Genomic DNA, 23,034 nt, shown 5'->3' with positions numbered 1-23,034 from the left:
TAGCAGCAAGCACCCCAGCATCCCCAGGATGGCTGCTAGCACAGGGTCTTAGATCTGCTTTTCTAAAGGTAAGCAAATCAAAAAGCGTTAACAATCTTACTTTAATCAATCAAATACATATCATTTACCTAATTCAGGGGGGAAAGTCAGCACCCTGAACTTCAGAGAATATAAACAGAGGTTACTACAGAAAATAATACACATCAGCAGACGGGCTTCCAGCTCTCTGACCATTACATCCATACCTAGTTAGTTACCAGAGAGGGAAGCACCAACATCTGGGTTTTCAAAGCTAGGGGGCTCAACAGCTGCCCAGAGTCTCATCTGGTCAAATCACACAACTCTTCCCAAGCTTTCTCCTGGCTCAGAAAATGTAACAACCATCTTGACCCACTGCCCAATCACAAAGTAACAAGGTGTGGGCATTCCTGAAAAACAAGCCTCCCGCCACATGGAGTGACTCAGGAGGGAAGCATCAGGAAACGTCCTCAGCTGGCAAGGTGTAAACGAGCAAGGTGGCTAACAGCACCTCCCCCCTCCCAAGCATCCTTGGCCCTCTTCTTTTTTCTCTCTATACACTCTCTCCTAGGGACCTCAGCAGCTCTATAGGTCAAATTATCATCTATAGATAGATGATTTCCAGATTTATTCATCAAGGTACCCTTTCCCGTAACTTTTGGCCCCATATCACAGCTGCCTTCTTGATATTTCAGACTGGATGCACTCAAGACATACAAATCCAGAACGTCTAAAACCAAGCTCTTCCAGTTCCCCTATCTCTGCTGAAGGCTCCTCAGTCAGTCCATAAATATTTATGAAGCCCCTCCCAAAGCGCTGGGGACATGCTGCTGTTCAGTCCTTTCAGTTGTGTCCAACTCTTCACAACCCTTTTGGGGTTTTCTCAGCAGAGACACTGGACTGGTTCGCTACTTCCTTCTCCAGCTCATTTACAGATGAGGAAACTGGGGCAAACATGGTGGAGTGACTTGCCCAGGGTCACACAGCTAATATGTGTCTAAGGCCAGATCAGAGCTCAAGAAGATGAGTCTTCCTGACTCCCAGCCCTGAACTCTATCCACTGAGCCAGCTAGCTGGCAGGAATATAAAAGAGGCAAAAGAAAGTCCTTTCCCTCAAGAAGCTTGCAATCTTAACGGGAGAGATAACATGCAAACAAGCATGTTCTAACAAGCCTAAGCATTAAAGCCAAACCTTCCTTAAGGAAAAAAAAACACACACACACATGGGGACATTAGGCCAGAAGCTTGGGTAAATTTATACTAATGAACGACTGAAATTACCTCCAAAGACTTTCTGGAAAAGAAGCAGCAGCTCTAGACACATGTTTCTCTCGTAAGATCTGACTTAAAATTAATAACACTCCCAGTGAATAAAAATTATCTCACAAGACAACCAATTTTTTAACAGAACTAATCACTAAAAAATTCTCTCAATACTGACAAATTGTAAAGTTCCAACCATATCACACTGTTGACTGATATTTAGCTTTTATAATCAAATAAAAATCTCAAGGCTTCCTTTTAAAAATAAAATATAAACTGCCATTAATCCAGGTTTTCTCTTATCCTGTACTTATTATATTATTATTATTATGCTTATAGCCTTCTTTTAAAAAAAATTGGGAGCAGAGAAATGAAAAAAAAAAACCAAAAACCACTTGTGATTTGAGAAGCGTAGAGAACTGCCTATACGAGTTCACCAGAAATGAAATTGTAACTAATATAGTTCAAGAATTGCTCGAAGAATTGAAAAGTTAAGTGATTTGATCCATAGACATAAGACTAGCTTTCCATCCACTTCATCGTGGCACCCCTCTTACTAAGCCTAAATATAGAATTTTTAACTTTCTGCTGCTGAATTTCATTTATTCAGAATCCTACTCCCAATTCTTCATCATGGTACAAAAGAGACCCTCAGTTCTTGGAGACCATGCCACAGATGTTCAAACTCCTGGAAGTTCTCCCATATCGGAAAGGCGAGTATAACAAACTAAATAGGTTTTTCAGGGATAAGTTTTAGCAAATACAGAAGGATTCCTCAGCAGTGGGATGACGATTTGAATATAAAGTCTTTGGCCACTGCCACTCACAAAACAAATAATATTAAATGGTTCTTATTCCTCTATGCCCCCCTTCCATTTTTTAATTCTTTTTTTTAAATTATTATCACAAACTGGACAAACATCAGAAAACATGAATATTTTCTTAAAAAATGAAAAATAGTCTTTTAATTATACATTGGATTTAACAATAATTTCCAATAACACTCTGCTTGTCCATGTCCTCTTTCAACTTTTCTGCTCTCTTCTGTGTATTTTAATGTTTGACTAACATTCTTTTGTTTATTCTGATGTTATTATTTTTGCACCCCCCCAATCCCTTTCATAAATCTACCTCCAACTAAACAATTAATAAAAGCCCTCTATTATAGCAAATAAATACAACAAAGCAAAACAGATTCACATGCTGAGGTTCTATCTGAAAATGAATGCTTCATTCTGTACCTCAAGGTCATCACCTCTCTGCCAAGAAGTAGAAAGGATGACTCATTATCAGTCTTCTAAAGTTATGATTATTAATTTTATGGATCACAGCTCTTAAGTTTTTCATAGTTGTTTTCTTTTATCAATGTCATAGGCCTTCTATAAATTGTTCTTCTAGTTCTGTTTACTTCACTTTGCAACAGTTCATACCACAATTCTTAGGTTTCTCTGAATTCATCCCTTTCATTAATTTTTATTGTACAGTATTATTATTCTATTATTTACATATAACATAATTTGGTAAGCCGTTCCCTACCGTTTGGCACTCACTGTTTCTGGTTTACTGCTATAATATAAAGTGTAACTATGAGTGCTTCTGTGCAAACAGGTCTCTCTCCTTTCTTGGATCCCTTTAGGGAATATATGTCTAAAAGATATACTGTTGGATCAAAGGGCATGCAGAGTTTCAGACTTTGGGGATCTGGTTCCTACTTTCCAGAATGACTGGCCCAACTCACAACTCCATGAACATAGGATATGACAGTACCGATCTTCCCTATCTCCTCTTAATCATTTGTCATTTTCCCAATCTGAAAGAGGCAGAAACTCAAAACTGCTTTTTACTTATTATTAGTAATATAGAGCATTTTTCATATGGTTGTTGGATTAGAATGCTACTCTTGAAAATTTCTTTGTTCATATGTCTTGATCATTTATATAAGAGGGGATGACACTGTTTCTTACATACTTTAATCAATTTCCTATATCTAAAGTAACAGGGAAATGTGCTACACATCTTTTTTCATAGTTAACTTTTTCCTTTCTAGTTCTCAATGTACTTATTTCTATGTGCAAAAACTCTGAAAACTCTTAAGTAATCAAAACTATCTGTGCCTTGTCTTTTGTGTTCCTTACTATTCCTTGTTTGGTCAAGAACTTAGCCCTATTCATAGCTGTGAAACTTATCTCCTTGATGGCTCTTCAAATCTGTTTAGATAGGATCTTTTATATCTAGGTCTTACATCTTTTTTGGAACTTATCATGATGCAAGGTAGGAGGTGCTGGTTTAAACAAAATTACTGCCAGCCTGTTCTAATCTTCCAAATCATTTTTGTCATAAAGTACATCCTTCCTCCGATAGTTGGAATTCTTGGGTATATCAAAAATTATGTTTGATTGCCTCTGGTTCTTGTGGACCTAATTCATTCCACTGATCACCTTTGCCTCTGGTTCTTGTGGACCTAATTCATTCCACTGATCAACTTTTCCTCTGGTTCTTGTGGACCTAATTCATTCCACTGATCAACTTTGCCTCTGGTTCTTGTGGACCTAATTCATTTCATTGATCAACTTTTCTATTTTTAATAAATACCATAAAATTTTAACCAATTACTGCTTTGTAGTAAAATTTTAAGTCTATTATAGCCATGCCCCTTTTCCTACCATTTTTTTATTTTATTGCTTTTTTTTCTGGTTCTATAAAGTATCTCTTTGGTCATTTCACTGGTATGGCACTGAATCAATGAATTATTTGGGCAGTACTGTCAATTTTATTCTATCTGCATAGTCCAACCACCTATCCTATCTATTGACATTTTAGCCTTGCCAAACCTCACCCATGGATTACTCTCATCATCACTGCCTTCACACCTACTCACAGGTTACTGAATAAAGGTAGAGAAAATCATGAAATAGTACTGCCTGAATCTACTATAAATTTGTGTTATATAAGCTCAACTGGGCTTTCACTGTGGTAAAGCAATCCTTTTATACCTATGTACTCAACTCATTATCCCACTCACCACAGTACATTCCAAAACTTTTTAGCCTCCTCAAAGATCCTGTGGCTCTCCCGCCCTCACCCCCTCAACTGAGAACCTTCCCTCATATTTCACTTTTAAAAAATGAAGGGGGCAGAGCCAAGATGGCGGAGTAAAAGCAGGACCCTGATTGAACTCCCGCTCCAACCACCTCCAATGCTGGTAAAATATGACTAAACAAATGTTAGAGCTGCAGAACCCACAAAGAGATGGAGAGAAACAAGTCTCCTGCTGAAGGCAGCCCAGCAGGCAGGGGCTAGTGCTTGGCACATGGTAGACACAGAATGGATTCTGATGTCACTTTTCAATTATTTTATACAATCTATTGTTATTTTGAAAGGAATTTCTTTTTCTACCTCTACCTGTTCCCTTTTATTGGTAATATATAGAAAAAGGTGTGATTTCTATGTGCTTATTTCATATCCTCCTATTTTAATGAAGCTACTGTTTTGACTAATTTATAGTTAAATCTCTAGAGTTCTCTGAGATCCATTCCATCTGGGAAAAAAAACCAATAAATTTTTTCCTCTTTGCTCATATTTGTTCCTTCTGTTTTATTATCTTGTCTAATTCCTAAAGCTAGCATTTCTAGAACATCATCAAGTAATAGTGACAACCATGGACATGGATGAGAAGTTCTTGTTTTAACTCTTGTCTTATTGGAAAGGCCTCTATTTCATTTTTCTATTACATATAATGCTTGTTCATGTATTTAGAGAGATACTACTAACTATGTTAAGGGATTATTCATTTATTCCCATGCTTTTAAATATTTTTAACATAAACTTCCCATCTATTTTGTGTACAAGGATCCCTCTTTTAAAAATATTAAGAAAGTATTTTTCTTAATATTCCAGTCTGAAGCCTTTGGACTTATCTGAATGAGAAACTTTCAATTCCAAAACAATGCCCTACATTAAATCCTTTTCCTCCATTTGCCAAAGACATAACCAGTTTCTAACCTACCCTTGAAGACCCTCTTTCTCCTGTCCAGAAAGACTCCTCCCTAAAGTTATTATGGTAACATTCAGAAGAGATGGAATAAGTTTTTGATTACTTCAGTTAATTAGGCAGCTAGTTATCATAGTATGCAGAGCACCAGGCCTGCTGTGAGGATCACTCATTTTCCGGAGTTCATATCTGGCTTTAGATAATTACTAGCTGTGTGACCCTGGGCAAGTCACTAAACCCTGTTTAATTCAGTTTCCTCATTTACAAAATGAGCTAGAGAAAGAAATGGCACTCTAGTATCTTTGCTAAGAAAACCCTAAATGAGGTCACAAAGAGTCAGACATGACTGAAAACAACTGAACTGAAAGCTGCTTTGAAGGTAAAATGGGTTTTAAGGAAATCATCTAGTAGTAGTTAGAGAAGGCTTAAATTACCAAAGTGGACGGACCAGAAATAGCACAAATAATGGACCTAAAAGACACTCATCTTCAAGGTACAATTCCAAAAAACTCACATCCATCTCTGCCTAAACAGCAGGCATTTTACTCTTTAATGGGGATGGGGTGGAGGAAACAGGCACATGGAGAAAGAAGAGACTTCTTCACAATATGCAACTCTAACCTTAATTCTGACTCTATCCTTTCCACTGCACTGTCCATTCTTCCAATTCAATGAAATCATTCTGTTCCAATCCTGCCAACCTAGCCAACTGTACAGCTGTTCAGAAGTGGGTCTTATTCAGGGCAGGCCTCTGTTGGTTTAGGGTCCATACTGAGCCGACAGGAGATTCTCGTGGACCACTACACGTTTAACAAAAGTAGACTTTTGGCCATAGCAGAAGGAGGATATTCAACAAGGATGCATGGGGAACACTCCAAGGTGAATTAGCTGAGTAAAGCTCAGGCCCGAGTTGCCTATTATGATCTGTCAAGCATCAGAGAGTGACTGGAGCTCCACACAGTGCTTTGTCCTCAAGGCAACAAAAGAGTTATATCAACGGCTAAACTTTGAGTCCTCTTAGTCAGTCAGCTCTGAATGAAAGTTTCAATTTGCTCAATATATTTTAAGGGATGGAGATACTCACTTATCTTTACATTTCTCCATTACTTCCTCCAGAAAGTGGCCTATCCAGACAGAGTCTACAGTTAACCTCAAACAGTGCCCAAGGGAATCCCTCCGATGTGAGGGAACAAAAGACAGCACTCAACAAAGTAAAAAATATTACAGGCTAAGAGAAGCCTAGGAGGTAATAACTCAGGTATAAGAATGGCCAGAAGAGATAAGATTAGAGAGTAAAAAATGATACTATGAATGAAAATGAGCTCTGGAAAAAAAAAATGGATAAACAGCTTCTCTGCATCCTCTCACATCATCACCTTATCAGAAATGTGAGATTAACTGCTATTTGGAATATCCATGGAGTACACATCTGAAGAACAAAAGCCCACAGTCACTGGACTTTGGTCACCTAACTACTCTTCCACAAAAGGTGGGGTCAACAAGGGAGAGAAAAGCAGTGAAAGAAGAGAATTGAGGTATGCACCAACCCCAGAAGCTGCAATCACCGTTCTGTGGCCTTCACTGATCTACTTCTCTATTTTTTTAACCATCAACTCATGGTTTTGAGGACTGCCACTTTAAAAAACAGTTTGAAGCCTCAAAGTGCTATTCCCCCTTCCTCCCCACCTATTTTCACTCTCTCCTTTGATATTCTATTATCTTTTGTTTCTCAAAATGAATGTTATTATTATTTCATTGTTTTATGAAGTATTCCTTTGACAGTTTGACTGGTATAGCATTAAAACTATAATTTCTGGTAGTATCACCATTTTTATTATACTGGCAGGTCAAAAGTCATGAGGACTGAATGCTCCTACAGCTGTGTGAGTTGTATACTTTGTGACTGAATCCATGCAAGTCTCGTGGGCTATGGTAGAATGATCTTCACATATCTGATGCATTGTGTAGTTATTTAGAATAGAATTTCCCTTTCTATTACTGCCCCTTGAATTTTGTTATTATTATATAGAAATGCTATTGCTTTTTAAGGGTTAATAGCTTAGAACTCTGGTCTCATTATCGTTGCTGATTCCCTAGGATTGTCTAACTAAATGATCAACAAACTGAGATAGTTTTATCTCCTCTTTACTTACCTTTATGCCTTTAATTTCTTTCTCATCTTCTTTCTAATGCTAACACTTCTAGAGCTATATCAGACAATAACGGGAAAAATAACTGTTTTATTCCTGTATTTATCAAAACACTTCTAGTATACTTCCATTGCATATGGTGCTTGCTTTTTAGTTTTAGAAGGAAACTTTTTATGATCTCAACAAAAAGTCGCTCTATGCCTCTACTTATCAAGAGTTGTAGAATACAGAGGGCTTTGTACTTTGCCAAAGGACTTTTCTGCATCTACTAAGATTAATCATGTGATTTTGCTTATTTTTAATATGATTACGCTGTTTTCTTGATATTGAACCCTCCTTACAGCCCTGGGTATAAATCCAACTTGGTCATAATGAAGTATTTCTTGGGGTAGTCTGCTCGACAGGATTTTATTTAAAATTTTTGGATGAATATTCATTAATGAGATAGGTCTAGAGTTCTCCTTACTTGCTTTATCCTTAACTGGATATTAAGGTTACTTTTTATTCATAAAGGAATCTTGTAGGATGTCTTCTTTCTCAATTGGTACAGTATTAATTATTCTTTTAAAAGTTCATGAGAATTATCCAGTCATTATTACAGTATATACTATATAATAATATTTTAAAATCACCATTAGGACCGGATGATTCCCTCTCTCCTTTGGTAATTCCTTTTTAGCTAATTCTACTTCCTTTTCTGAAATCTGATTATTTAAGATCCTTATTTGGTCATCTGTTGGTTTGGGTATTTTATGTTTGACGGTATTCCTCTATTTTATTTTCTGCCCTCTTCCTTTTAATTAGGTTTATGAACTGTTAAGCAATTGTTAGGCTTTTCAAAGAAACAACTTTTGGTTCTATCATTTCTATAGGTTGGGGGGGGAGGTTCAATTTATCTATTTCTCCTCTGATTTTTAGTATCACCTTATTACGGATTTGTTGGCTAATTTTTTTAAATGCATATTCAGTTCATGAATATTTTCCTTTTCTATTTTGTTAATGTATGTTTGTTTTGGGAGATAATCTTTTCCCTTTAGTACTGTTTTATCTCTATTAGGGTAATTGTGGCATGTTTCCTTTACTACTACTTCCTTTCATATAATTATTTCTATGATTTGTTCTTTGACCCATTCATTATTTTAAACTTCACTAAGTCTCCATTTTAGTTTTTTACTTTTGTTGGTACTCCCTGAACTGTTCATTATTTTTACTGCATAAAGTTCATAAAAGGACGTATTTGCTACTTCTCCATTTTTACATTTACAGTATTTCTGTGCCTTAATACATGGTCAATTTTTGTAAACCTTCCATGTGGTTCTGAAAAATGTGTATTTTTTTAGCAATCATCCCATTTCTCTAGCAATTTCTTTAATTCTATATTTTTCCTTTTGTTTATCTGCTAGATCTGAACAAAACTGAACAAAGGACATTAAAATCTCTTGCCATAATTGTATTATTATATCTTCTTATAATTCAATCAATTTTCCCTTCATGAATTTAGATACCAAGGCATTTGGAGCATATCAATTTAATACTACTTTGGCGTCTATAGTTCTTGTCAGCAAAACTTCATCTTTTTTTTTATGTTGTGAATTTTTGGTTTTGCTTTGATAGCAAGATTTCAACTGCTACTTTTTTGCATTCACTTGATGCACATAAATTTTTTTTAGCTCATCATTCTTATATTGTGTTTTTGTTTTTTAGGAGCATTTCTTGTACGCAAAAGATTGTGAGGTTTTATTTTCTTATCCAATCTGTCACTCCTTTTATTGAACTGTTTAATGTATTCATCATTACCATGATCATTATTATAACTAACCTTTACACAGCACGAATTTTGGTTTGCAAAGTGCTTTACAAATATTGTATTATTTCACCCTCACAACAAGGCTGAGATGTAGGTTCAATTATTGTCCCCACTTAACAGCTCAAGAACCCAAGGCAGGCAGAGGCAAAGTGACTTGCTTAGGTCCCCTTAGCTAGTAAGTGTCTCAGACCAGGTCTGAACTATTCCTCATTCCAGCCATCTCCTCCAGCATGCTATGGCTTGTGGCACCACTGAGGTTCACATTTTCCTCCATTTGGTTTTGATATTGTTGGTTCTCTTAATCAGGGTTTTTTTTTTTCCTCCTCTGTATAAAAAAAAAAAGCATTTAAAAGGTATTTTCTTTCTTTGGTTACTTTTGCTCATCTACTTTGAGACAACCCTGCCCTCGACAGTTCACTTCCCTTCACTCTCAATCTTCTGTTAGCTCTTTTCCTAGTCTTGTCATTTTACTTAACATTAAGTTCCTTTTTCAATCTAATTATCTAATTCTTCTTTTCTTTCTCTCAGTGTTCCAGTAAAATTGCCCTTGCTCTTGCCTTCCAACTTTCCTTTCCACACCTTAGTCTTCCAAGAATGTCTTTACCTTGTTCTCTCCTTTCTCTCCTTTTCTGTCTATCGACACTTTTTTTTATCCATGGGCCACATAGTCTTCTTTAGCATTCCTTCCTTATGGAATTAAAGCTTCTAAAGTAACCATTTGGAGTCCTTCTTCCAAAGTTCCTATGTTGTGGCCTTGTTAGATCTCACTGCCCCCTGCTCCCTTTTCTGTTGGGTCTCTGTAATACTAATGGAATTTAAAGATTCCGGCACCGCACACCCCCCCCCCATTGGCTTGGTTTTCAAATTGATTGTGTTAAAACCCAGAGCTTGTTAATCCCACCTGTGGGGTGGGCTTGTTGATGTGAAAAGAGAGACACGAACTGGGAGGAGCTGGTGACGTAGATTTGGAGAGACAAGAGAGAGGCAGAAGAACTTTTTGGAAGCAGCACCTCGTGGAGGCAGAGAGAGAGACTGAGAGGATTGCTGAGGGCCAGTTTGGATTGTCCAGGACTTTTGAGACCTGCCACCCAGAGCTGCCAAGGACTGAGGAGACATGGCTGTTATGCTGGTACTTTGTCTGTTTTGATGTTGTTTTGCCAGATTTGTCCACTAGTGAAAGACAGTCCTGTTGAAGAAGTCCTGGAACCTGGCTGTTGGTTCAGAGTACCTGAGACTGTCCTGCAGACAGAGAGTGAATACTGTCCACTGGTGAAGGACAGTGCTGTTGTTGCAGGGGTCTGGGAACCTTTATGTTGGTTCAGAAGCCCTGAAGAAGGATTTTCTTGTTCTATGTTTACAAAAATCCTGGGAGAGGGTTTTGCTAATGTTTTCAAGGGTCCTAGGACTGTTCTTCAGACAGAGGATGAATTAATGAAGAGACTGGCAATGAATCTTGTGGCCTTGCTAAGCTTTGTCTCCCCAGGAACTAAGATTGCTGAGAACTTGCCTCTTGTCAAGATGAAGAAAAGACCTCCATTTGGGTATTAAGTGCTGTGCTTAAACTTGATGTAACTCTGGGGTAGATTCAATTGTGATCCAGGGGTGGGGAACTTTTGACCTTTTTGTGTTCTATGATTGAACAAATGAATGTACTTTACTTAGATTGGAAACTAATCTCCATTTGAGAAGAGGGGCTTTGTGGTGGACTAAATGAAGGTACAGCCTAGGGGTGGAGAAGTATTTAGAACAAAGACTTTGTAATTGATTGAATGAATGGAAGGTCCTGGGGTGGGGTAGTACTTGGAGATTATTTAATCACACTTAGTAAATGCTGTATTTTGAATGATGTCATGTTTTGATCTTCTCTGTTCTTAATTTGTCACTGAATAAAATGGAGAGCACCTATGCTGGTATTCTGAACCTTGGGAAGTTGCCTTTCCTTGGCATTACATTACAACTGGTTAAAAAAAATCTTACAGCAAATTTCTCTGATACACATCTCATTTCTAAAATATATATAGAAGGAAGTCAAATTTACAAGAATATGAGCCATTGTCCAATTGGTAAATGTTCCAAAGATACGAATAAGTAGTTTACAAAGGAAAAAAAAAATCAATACTATTAATAAACAAAGAAAAAAATGCCCTAAATCACTAATAATTAGAGAATACAAATTAAAACAACTTTGAGGCACCTTAATCCCATCAGATTGGCTAAGATGATATAACAGAGAAACAGCACTGCTGGAGGGGATGTGGGAAAGCAGACAGAAGCACTAATGCACTATTGGCAGAGCTGTGAATTAGTCTAACCATTCTGGAAAATAATTTGGAACTATGCCCCAAAAGCTAATAAACTGTGCATACCTATGACCCAGCAATATCACTACTTGGGCTTTACCCCAAAAAGAGGGCAGGTTCAGGCATAATTTTTTCCTCTTTCTTTTTCTTGGAACATGGCTAATATGTAAATTTGTTACAATGGGTGTGTTTTTCTTTGGGGGGAGAACAAACAAATGTAGATAATTTTTTTTTAATTTAATAAAAATATTTTTGAAGATTCTACTCTCATAAATATAGGATTTCGGGGCGGCTAGGTGGCGCCCAGTGAGTAAGAGTGCCAGCCCCAGAGTCAGGAGGACCCCAGATCGGTTCCAGCTTCAGATACTTAACACCCACACAAAAAAACTGGCGTGTAACCTTGGGCAAGTTACTTAACCCCAATTGCTTTTAAAAAAATTAAATTAAAATTAAAAAATAAATATAGGATTTCATGTCTCAAAACACAAGTACCCTCTTCTCATTTCACATCACTCAGACACCTTCTACCACTACGTTCTCCTTCTTCACCTATTTCACTGAAGAGATGCCCCTTCCTTCTGTCCATTTACTCTTGATCTCATCCCTTCCAACACACTGCCCCTTCTATCATCCCCCTCTGTTGCCCACAAACAACCACATATCTCCTGCATCCTTAAAACCCCCTCACATCCCTCTAGATAACATCCTAGATCTCTGCTCCCCTTCTCAGCTAAATTTCCAGAGAAGCCTGTCTACAAACAGTAGGTGACTCCAATTCCTCTCCACTCATTCTCTTATGAATCCTCTGCAATGTGGTTTCTGACTTCATCATTCACCTGTAACTGCCCTCTAAAAATTTCCAATGAGCTCTTAGTTGCCAAATCTCATGGCCTTTTCTCCATCCAGATCCTCCTGGATCCCTCTGCAGCTTCTGACACTGCTGATTATACTTTCCTCTTGGATACTCTCTCCTCTCTAGGTTTTAGTAAGGCACCACTCCCCTGGTTTTCTCCCAATATGTCCAACTCCTTTTCGGTCTCTTGCTGGTTCTTAATCCACATCACTCCCACTATCTATGAGTGTCCCCCAAGGCCCTGTCTTGGGCCCCCTTCTCTTTTTGATCTCTACTTTCTCACTTGGGGATCTCATCAGCTCCCAGAGATTTAATAAACAAAATCTACTTTTGCAGCCCTAACCTCTCTGCTAAACCCCCATCAAATACTTCCAACTGCCTTTCAGTCATCTCAAACTGGATGTCCAGGAGACACTTTAAATTCACCATATACCAAGAAGATAAACTCACTGCCATGAGTAGAAGCCCTCAGATAGTGCCTGTCACATGCTAGGCCATTCATAAGACCTGGGTGAGTTTTTGATAGCCAAAATCTGTAGTGTACTTGACTTGATGGAAAAAGCTCATTCTCAAAACAGACCTGGAGAGAGGCAAATGAAGTAACTGTCCATCAAGTGGTTTGCAAACTCTAAAACACCTTTTAAATGAGCCCTGTTTAAAACACATGTCTTATTATCAGTCTGTATCCTGCCATCAGTCAATCCATCTTAGATGACAAGTGATTTTTTTCTTTAGAATGAAAAAAAACAGGTACCTCTTAATATTCTAAAGTTTAAATTCTGACTTTCTTTAGAAATGAAATTATTTTTGTCTTTCATTTCTGAATTCTGGCTTTAAATCTGCTTTTGAATTTGTTCTTGCTCTCTTTTCAAGAGACAAGCACTCAAGAAAGTTAAAATTCCATGACAATATAAAATGTAATTTACAAATAAAAGGCCCCATCAAAGTTTCGAAAAAAGTATGCATTTCTGACTAAAATTATTCAAAGTGAATGTTATATTCAGTTATCTATTGTAGTTAAAAATAAGAACTATTTAAGCAATGTAGTCAATGATGAAACGAAATAATTTGAGTCCAATTATTTAGAGTCATGAAGTACCTTCTTCATAAAATATAGAAACAACTTAAAAATTGAGAAACAAATAATGTGTTTATCTTCCTCCATCCATCAATGAAATTCAATAGTCCAACAAAATCTAGACATCATTCAACAGCTCAAGAAGGGAAATAATCAGCTCCTCAAATTAAAGGATGTAAAAATTTAAGGTTTTTTGTCTATTTTCCAAGAGGAATAAATTTTAAGAATATTTAAAACGGGGAAAACACGAGTAGTAGCTGTTTGGATTGCAATTTAGGTAATAAGAAAATAAAACCTGCAACTTGGATAAGCACGCCTCAAAGATCAGTGACGCATGACATGGCATCTAATACCTAGAACTGAAAGCCCAGGAACCTGTGAGTAATTGATTAGTTTTAGGAACCTGAGTCTTCCTATTTGTCTACTGACTTGAAAAGGTTTAAAATGTCTCAGTTTCTCCTGTTAAATGGAAAAGCACCAACGCATAATCACAATAATCCTATAGTGTAATTTTTTTTGTTTATTGTATGAGAGACCACCTGAACAGGAAAAAAAAAAATAGGTGAGTTCAGGAAACAAATTACAAGTATAACAAATCGATAGGGGCCTTCAATAATCCAGAAAACTACTGAAGCTTTCTCTGTGCCAAAAACAATGCAACTAACCTTAATAGTAATTTCATCATTTAAAAAATGGAAGAACCAGCAACGGAAAATTCTATTCTGGATCTGATTCTCACCAATGGGGAGGCACTAGTTGCTGAAATCAAAATAAAGGAAAACCCTGGGAAAGGAGAGGAAGAAGAAAAGAGACTCCTCCTTCCTAGAATTTATGACAGAGGAGAAAAAGGCCAGACAAAGTCTGACTTTATATATAAAAGGGATTTTAAGAAGAATAGTTCAAAAGAGAAAAAACATAGGATCCTGTGGACTCAAATTCTATAGCAGAAGATAGCCAAGAAGGATAGGAAAGGGGGCGGCTAGGTGGCACAGTGAATAGAGCATTGGCCCTGGAGTCAGAAGGACCTGAGTTCAAATTCAGCATCAGACACGTAACACAAAACTGGCCAAGTGACGTCACTTAACCCAAACTGCCATACCTTTCCCCTACCAAAAACACAAAACAAAACAAAAAAGGATAGGAAACTCTAAAATAATGAAATTCTGAAGATAAAAAGGAGAAACAATTACAGTAAGAAAGAAAAAGTTAAACAATCTAGGTTTTAAAAAGATATGGTCACAAAGGATATGAATAGGCAGTTCTCAAAAGAAGAAAGCCAAACAACAATCACAAGAAAAAATGTTCCCAGCTATTAAAGCAGATGGCCTTCCTCTCATTTTTAATGCAACCTTTTACTTTTTGTCAATTAACAAGCATTGATTTTCTCTTCCTCCCACATTAAAAAAAAGGAAAACAAAATTCTTTTAACATATATGCATAGTCAAGCAAAACCAATTCTCACACAGACCATGTCCAAAACTGTATATTTCATTCTATAACCTGAGTCCAGCTCCATTCTGTCAGGAGGGGGCAGTGTACTTCATCTAAGACTTCTGGAATCATGGTGAATCACTAGATTGATCAGAGCATTTAAGTCCTTTTTTTCAACTTAAGCATAACAGCTCCTTATTTTAACTCTATCACTCTTTATGTATGTTTCTTTTCTGTGTGAATCTTTAAAATGTGTTTCTAATGTAAAATACGTGGTTGGATTCTGCTTTCTAATCCATTGTATTATCATCTTCCATTTTATGGGTGAGTTCATCCCATTCATATTCTGTTATAATAACTGATTGTGTAGTTTCTTCCAGTCTCCTAAGAGAAGGGTATGCTTGCATATGTAATCATTCAGAATCCTCCCTACTGTTTTGCTTAATAGTTTGCAATATTTGTATTTAAAGGGATGCAGAGGAAGTTAGTCAACCAAATTTATTTTCTAAAGGGAATATATATGAAAGTGTTTTAAAAAGTAAAACATGCTCTACAAAAATGTGAATCTTCATCGTTACTATAATTGTCATCACCATTATCATCAACCATTATTATTACATGAGAATTACCTAACAGTGGGGAACATGCAGGCTCTCCAGTATGGTCCTTTCCATCTTCTTCCAATGTAGTCAGTAACCCCTCCTCCACAGATGGGAATTCAGACAGATCACTTTCTTCCCTTCTTGTATTAAGCCTGGTTGCAGATGCAAGCACGCTGTGGGAATTATCCACTTCTACATTAAAGGACTGCCAAGATTCCATTCCCTAAAATAGAGTATAAAAGGGAAAAGCACTAAATTATTAACTGAATATACATCATGATACAAGATTGCAAATAAAGCCATCCATATATTCCCCTGTACAATACCTGAATACTTACCTTTTCTAGTTCAACTACCATCAAGATTTAGGAAAAGTGATCTGTTACTATAATTTTATATGTCCACCATAATTCTCCCTCTCCTTCAGGTCCCACTTTCCCTATTAGACTCCTCTCCTACCCAGTTTAGACAAATAGCTATTTCTGTTCTACTTGACAAAGGGTTACACAGATTAGGTCCTAGAGGTAAAATTTCATTACAATAAAATTATCAAAAAAGGATCTGTAGAATATGGTTAAAGCATTGCTATTTCTATCTGTCTCTACATACACACATACACATTTACACATATACATATACATATACATATACATATACATATACACACATACATTGATATGTCCATGGCAAAGTGTTTTGGTGACCTGGGTCATAACTAATTTTCCATGACAGATGCTTTCTCTGGTCCCTGACCTAAGAAACCAATGGATTTGCCCTATGGTTAAAGCTGATCAATGTATGCCACTTACATTCAAGCAAAAGTGATAGTTTAAAAAAAAAATGACCTCTTTTTATTACTCCTTTTTCTTGCTATTAAAGAATAGTTAAAATTCAATATCCCAAAACACTTCACATTTCATATAATTCCAGAAACTTCTCAAATAATACCAGGAGCTGCCTCACAATTAACCACATCAAAAGAGCCTGAAATTAAGAAGGGAAAAGGGACATGCGATTTAAGGGGGATGCTTCCTTTCTCTGACTTGGCTGTAAATACTTCTTTTCACCTGTTCTATCTCTAGCAGACTGGTTAAGTAGAACCTGAAGTCCACTATGGTGCCAAGTAGCCACAATGCTAAGAGAGACCATATGTTAAAACTAAAAGCCAATGGAAAAGTATTTCTTAATGAACAGATTTCTAGTAAGCTGTTTATTATTACGAGTCTATATTAGCTACAAAGGATGACCTCATCACATAGAAACTATGATGACTGTTTCATAGTTACATTTTAGCTTTGAATTAATGCTTCCTGATATCAGTATTATAGAAATATCCTTTAATTCAGACCCTACTAACTAGAAATCTTACCCCTTCTTGGCAAGGATGTCTCTCCAGGCCAACCCTGGCTCTCCTCAGGAAGAACTCTCTTCCTAACCTCTCATGTGCATTACAGCACCTCCTCCTCTCCAATGTATTCTAATCAAGTTCTAATCTGCACAAGAGCTTTTTATCTATGTGCACATCTTATTCCCCTCTCTAGATTCCAACTTCCCAGAGGGTAGTGACTGCTTTTTTTTTCTAATGCCAAACAGAAGTTTAATTCTTGCTGGCTCTCTAAATTCATTATTTGTAACTTTTTAACCAATACACTATTACACATATGAAGGAAGTGTCATTTTGGTGTTTGGGTGAGATCCTTCCAGGAAGGGAACTCCCTCCACCAAAACCCTTGTCTGACTTAGGGGTTAAGCAATGTGTGCAAGGTAAATAACTAGAATAGGCAGGTGATGGACCCAAAGGTTCCGCTTAGAAGCCCAGGTCTTTGTCTACTATACCAGATGCCTCTTATTAGTAGTAACAAAACTTGAGAAACAGAATTTTTACCATAAAGTAAACAAGCTTAAAAATATTTTATTAATAGTCAGTAAGGAACACTTAAAAGAAAGAACAGAAAACCTCACGTTACTAGCTACATGATTGTGGGCTGCCCCTGTCATTGATGCTGTCTAAAATTCATTTTCCTGGACTATGAAATATTGGTGATAGTAGCAGCTGCTATTTGTCCATTTTAACTCAAGACAAAAGGAAATGGTCCCTGCCCCCAAGGGGCTATTACTCTACTTGAGCTAATTTAAAAAGTGTTTTAGAGTTTGCAAACCACTTTTTGGACAGTTACCTCATTTGCCTCTCTCCAGGTCTGTTTCGAGAATGAGCTTCTTCCAACAAGTCAAGTACACTACAGATTTTGGCTATCAAATACTCAACCAGGTCCTATTAATGGCCTAGCATGTGACAGGCACTATCTGAGGCCTTGGGAACATAAAGACAATGAATGAAATAATCCCAACTGGAAAAGAATTGTCAATCTTATTATGAGGTATCAAAACAAACTGAGGACTGAATCTCAATATTCAATGTATGCTAGAGTTCAGAAGCCTGAACAATAATGGTCTACAGCTCCAGGTTGGGCTCCATCATTAATTCTTAGGTCTCTCTGGGCCTAGACTTTTCAGACAAGTCATATGATCATGAAAGAGAAAAACAATGATCCCAAAAAATAACAAGGAGTAAAATGGGTGGGAAAAAAATGAATTCCTTTTCTTCAAAGTCATCTGCCATAGCAGCTAGGTGGTGCAGAGTCAGATAGAAGACTCAACAACAAAGCCAAGCAGGCATTAGTCAGCACATCCTGCCCATTAACCTAATCGAAGCCTTCACACTTAGTCTTTGGCATCCATTACTCCACTGGTTCCTTTTACTTATCCTTGGGCAGTGACCAAATACATTAATTCTCCTTCCTTGTGTTACTGGAGGATGGGATAAGCAAGCATCCTAGGTCATGTAACTGATGATGACAGTCAGGAGGCCAGAAGTTTCAGCCAGGGCTTCAATACCCGGCATGCAAGAACCCAGGCAGAGAGCTCACAATCCTCCGCACAGGACTTTATCCACCCATGGACTGATCTTACTTCACAACTGCCAAGCCCACGGTTCTCCAGGAGCAATGACTTGGGAAAGGCCTTGCTGAAACCCAGATATAGTTTGTCTACTGCATTTTCTTGATCTAATAGCCCTATTTTAAAAAAAATTAAACAAGGTGGAATAGGCGTGACTTTTTCTTATTTAGCAGAATATGGCTCCTAAGGATCACCACTTCCCTTTCTAAGTGCATGCAAACCAACTGTCAAATAATCAAATTAATTTCACTAATGATGGACATCAAGTTCACAGATCTATGGTTTCCTGAATCCATTCATTTTCCCCCTTTTCTTAAACCAATATTCCTCAGAACCCACAAAATGACACAGAGAAGCTAACCTCCCACTGAGGACAGGCCAGCAGGCTGGCAGGAAGTGGCCAGCACAACAGTCTGGGAGCCCAGCCCAGCCCCACTAGAGCCAGAGGTCTTAGCCTGAGGGCAGACTGACCAGCCACTGGCTGGAGGGACTTCAGATCACCAGCAGCTGTAGAGGTTTCCAGAATTATCAACATATAGATGCTAAAGACAAAGTGAGAGGTCAGTGTAGTGTGGACTTTGGGATCCAGTGGTTTGGAAGTGCGGTCCAGCCTTTATCACCTGGAGGGAGAAGCAGCTGAGGCACCGTGCAGCAGCTGCCATGTGGCAGTTTCAGCTCATGAACTGCAGATTGTAGGGGGAGCAAGCTACCAGTCTAAGGGGTAACTGCTCTTGCTTTAACCTACTTGGATCTGGATCACTGTCTACGGTGGAGGTCATGGGGTGTGTGCCCAGTTTGACAGAGCACGTGGAGGCTTCAGAGAGGGCACCCAACTAATTCCTTCAGCAGCTGAGAAAACCCAAGCAATTTGGAGCAAAGCTCCCCTGTCGAGTAGCAGAGTCCTACTGTGTCAAAAAGCTCAAAAGTCAAGTAACTGAATGGCAACGAGAGCAGGCAGAGGAAGCAAAGCAAGCAGAGCACCCCAACTTTACACTCCTATTTTGGGGACCAAAAGGATCAAAGCATGGAACAGGAGGAAGATGGTGACGTCAGAACTCCTGCACCAAAAGCTTCCAAGAAAAATACAAGCTGGTTTCAGGCCATAGAGGACCTTAAGAAGGATTTTGAAAACCAAATAAAAGAAGTGGAGGAAAATTTGGGAAGAAAAATGATAACGATGCAAGAAAATTATGAAATGAGAGTCAACAAACCTGACTGAAAAAAATAGTATCTTAAAAAACAGACTAACTCGAATGGTAAAAGAGGCTCAAAAAGGCAATGAGAAGAATGCCTTAAAAAGCTAAATCTGCCAAATGGAAAAAGAATTTCAAAAGCTCACTGAAGAGAATCATTCCTTCAGAATTAGATTGGAGCAAATGGAAGCTAGTGACTTTATGAGAAATCAAGATACTATTAAACAGATCCAAACAAATGAAAGAATAGAAGGCATTGTGAAATATCTCGTGGGAAAAACCACTGACCTGGAAAAGAGATCCAGGAGAGATACTTTAAAAATTATTGGACTACCTGAAAGCCATGATCAAAAAAAGAACCTAGAAATCATCCTTCAAGAAATTCTCAAGGAAAACTGCCCTGATGTTTTAGAACCAGAAGGCAAAATAGAAGTTGAAAGAATCTATCGATCACCTCCTGAAAAAGATCCCAAAAAGAAAACTACTAGGAATATTATAGCCAGGTTCAAGAATTCCCAGATCAAGGAGAAAATATTACAAGCAGCCAGGAAGAAACAATTTGAATACTGTGGAAACACAATCAAGATAACACAGGATCTAGCAGCTTCTACACTGAGGGATCGAAGGGCCTGGAATGTGATATTCTGGAGGTCAAAGGAGCTGGAATTAAAACCAAGAATCACCTACCCAGCAAAACTGAGTATCATGTTTCAGGGGGAAATATGATCATTCAGTGGAATAGAGGACTTTCAAGCATTCTTGATGAAAAAATCAGAGTTGAATAGAAAATTTGACATTCAGATACAAGAAGCAAGAGAAGCATAAGAAAGTAAACAGGGAAAAGAAATCATAAGCCACTTATCAAAGTTGAACTATTTACATTCCTACATGGAAAAAACCATAATTGTAACTGATGAATCTTTTCTCAGTGTGAGAATAGTTGAAGGGAATACAAATGTATATATGGAAGGTATATGGGCATATGAATACATATGTGAGTGTGTATATATGTGTACAGGTATACATAGACAGAGGGCACAGGACCAATTTAACAGGAAGGGATGATACTTAAAAGGTGAAATTAAGAGATGAGAGAGGAATATAATGAGAGGAGATGGGGAGAGACAGAATGGGGTATATTATGTCATATAGAAGAGGCAAGGGAAAACTGTTACAATGGAGGGGAAGAACAGGAAGGCAAGAAGGAATGGGTCAACCTTACTCCCATTGAATTTGGCTTAGAGAGGGAATGACATACACACTAAATAGGGTATCTCACCCTACAGGAAAGTAGGGGGGAAGGGATGAGAGGAGTGATGATGGAAGGGAGGGCAGGCTGAGGGGGGAGGGAAGTTGGAAGCACACACTTTTGAAAAGGGACAGGATCAAAAGAGAGAATAGAGCAAGTGGGAGGTGAGATAGGACGGAGAGAAATACAGTCAGTCTCTTACAATATATCCACTATGGAAATGTTTTGCACAGCTACACATGTACAACCTATATTGAATTGCTTATCTTTCCAGTAAGGGTGGGTGACAAGGGAGGAAGGAAATGAATCTGGAATTCAAAGTTTTAAAGTCAAATGTTTAAATATATATATATATATATATATATATATATATATATATATATATATATACATACGTACATATGTACACTATTATTAATATTATTTTACATGTAACTGGGAAATAAGATATACAAGCACTGGGGCATAGAGATCCACCATACCCTACTGGAAAATTGGAGGGGGTATGGGAGAAGATATGGGAGACAGCAGATTGGAGGAGGGGATATCCAGTGTGATCGCTATTTTGGGGGTGGTGGGTAGGGGAAAAACAGGGAGAAAATTTGTAACTCAAAATCTTGTGGAAATGAATGATGTAAACTAAAAGTTAATAAAAAATTTGATAAAAAATAAATTTAAAAATTTAAACAAAAACATTCCTCAACATTTCCTCAACATTCTATCACAGGCTAGCAGGCTGGGTTAAAAAATTATTTAAAATAGTTGTCTGAAAATAATACTCTCTAATATTATATACATGAAGGTACAGTTTAAATTATATTGGCAATAGATGATGATTTTTAGTCAGTTAAAAATACCCAAATTTGGAGTTAATAGACAAGTCTAGTGACAAGACCTTCAACAGGTCAGACTAGACAGGTGACCCCTAAAGCCCCATCGAGCTGGACAGTGACATGACACTGTACTGTAATTATGCTCACTCTTAAATTTCACTCTTAAGTTTCAAAGTATTAAATGCTAGACCCACTGAAGTACAACAATCAGTATCAATCATTCTAATCTATTCCTATACTCTGAAATGGAAATATACTCTAATTTTTTTTTAAGTGGGCGCAACACCAGGTCCAATGGAAGAAAAGTATGCAGAAGATGGCGGAGAAAAGCAGGAACTTGCTTCACCTCCTGCTCCAACCACCTCCAATACCAGTAAAAAAAAAAATTACTCTAAACAAATTTTAGAGCTACAGAACCCACAAAGTGACAGAGAGAAACATCCTGCTGAAGACAGCCTGGCAGGCCAACATGAAATCTAGCACACCAGAATGGGACCTGAGCACAGTCGAACTGCGAGGCTGAAAACCAAGGCGGCCCCAATCAGCGGTACAGACCAGCCAGTATAGACTTCAGGAGAGGGAATCACCAGCAGCTGTGGAAATTTCCAGACTTCTCAACCCATAAACTCCAAAGAGAAAGTAAAAGGTCACTAAGGAACTCTGTGGAACTGAGAGAGAGAAGAGTGGTCCAGGCCCTGACCCTGGAGCGACAGGCAGCTGAGACACAGCTGCTGGCCTGCAGATTGTAAGGGGACCAAGTGACCATTCAGAGGGTAATCGCTCTTGCTTCAATCTGCTTGGATCTGGGCCACAATCTTAGGTGGTGGTCCTAGGGTATGTGGCCAGTGTGCCAGAGCTTGTGGTGGCCGTAGAGAAGGTGCCCTCCTCATAGCTCTGGCAACAGTGAAAACCCCAGTGATTTGGGACACAGCTCTCACCTCTCTGCAAGCAGAGTTCTACCATGGCAAACAGCTCAAAAGTCAAGTCATTGGCTGGCAAGATGAGCAAGCAGAGGAAGAGAAATCAGACCACAGACCCTTTTTTGGAGGAAAAAAAAGGATCAAAACATGCAATCAGAAGAGAACCAAGTCAAATCTCCTGCATCAAAAGCTTCCAAGAAAAATATGAACTGATTACAGGCTATGGAGGAGCTCAAGAGGGATTTTTAAAATCAAGGAAGAGAAGTAGAGGAAAAACTGAGAAGAGAAATGAGAATGATGCAAGAAAATCATGAAAATAAAATCAACAACCTAACTGAAGAAAAAAACACTTTAAAAAATAGACTAAATCAAATGGCAAAAGAGGCCC

General features: G+C 37.9%; 1 protein-coding gene across 1 annotated transcript in view; it reads right to left on the bottom strand.

The window, feature by feature from the left end:
- The window catches only part of ALMS1 (ALMS1 centrosome and basal body associated protein), a 146,315-nt gene that overhangs the window by 100,935 nt on the left and 22,346 nt on the right, over window positions 1-23,034 (bottom strand). The window contains exon 2 of the mRNA XM_069067353.1: window positions 15,521-15,716. Coding sequence (XP_068923454.1) covers window positions 15,521-15,716 — 196 coding nt within the window. The remainder of the gene's footprint in view (window positions 1-15,520; window positions 15,717-23,034) is intronic.

This window comes from Petaurus breviceps, unplaced genomic scaffold (genome assembly GCF_028583685.1).
Source record: "Petaurus breviceps papuanus isolate PSGF00001 unplaced genomic scaffold, PetGlider_PUasm1.0 139, whole genome shotgun sequence".
Classification (NCBI taxonomy): domain Eukaryota; kingdom Metazoa; phylum Chordata; class Mammalia; order Diprotodontia; family Petauridae; genus Petaurus; species Petaurus breviceps.
This window is presented reverse-complemented; position numbering and strand designations above follow the sequence as displayed.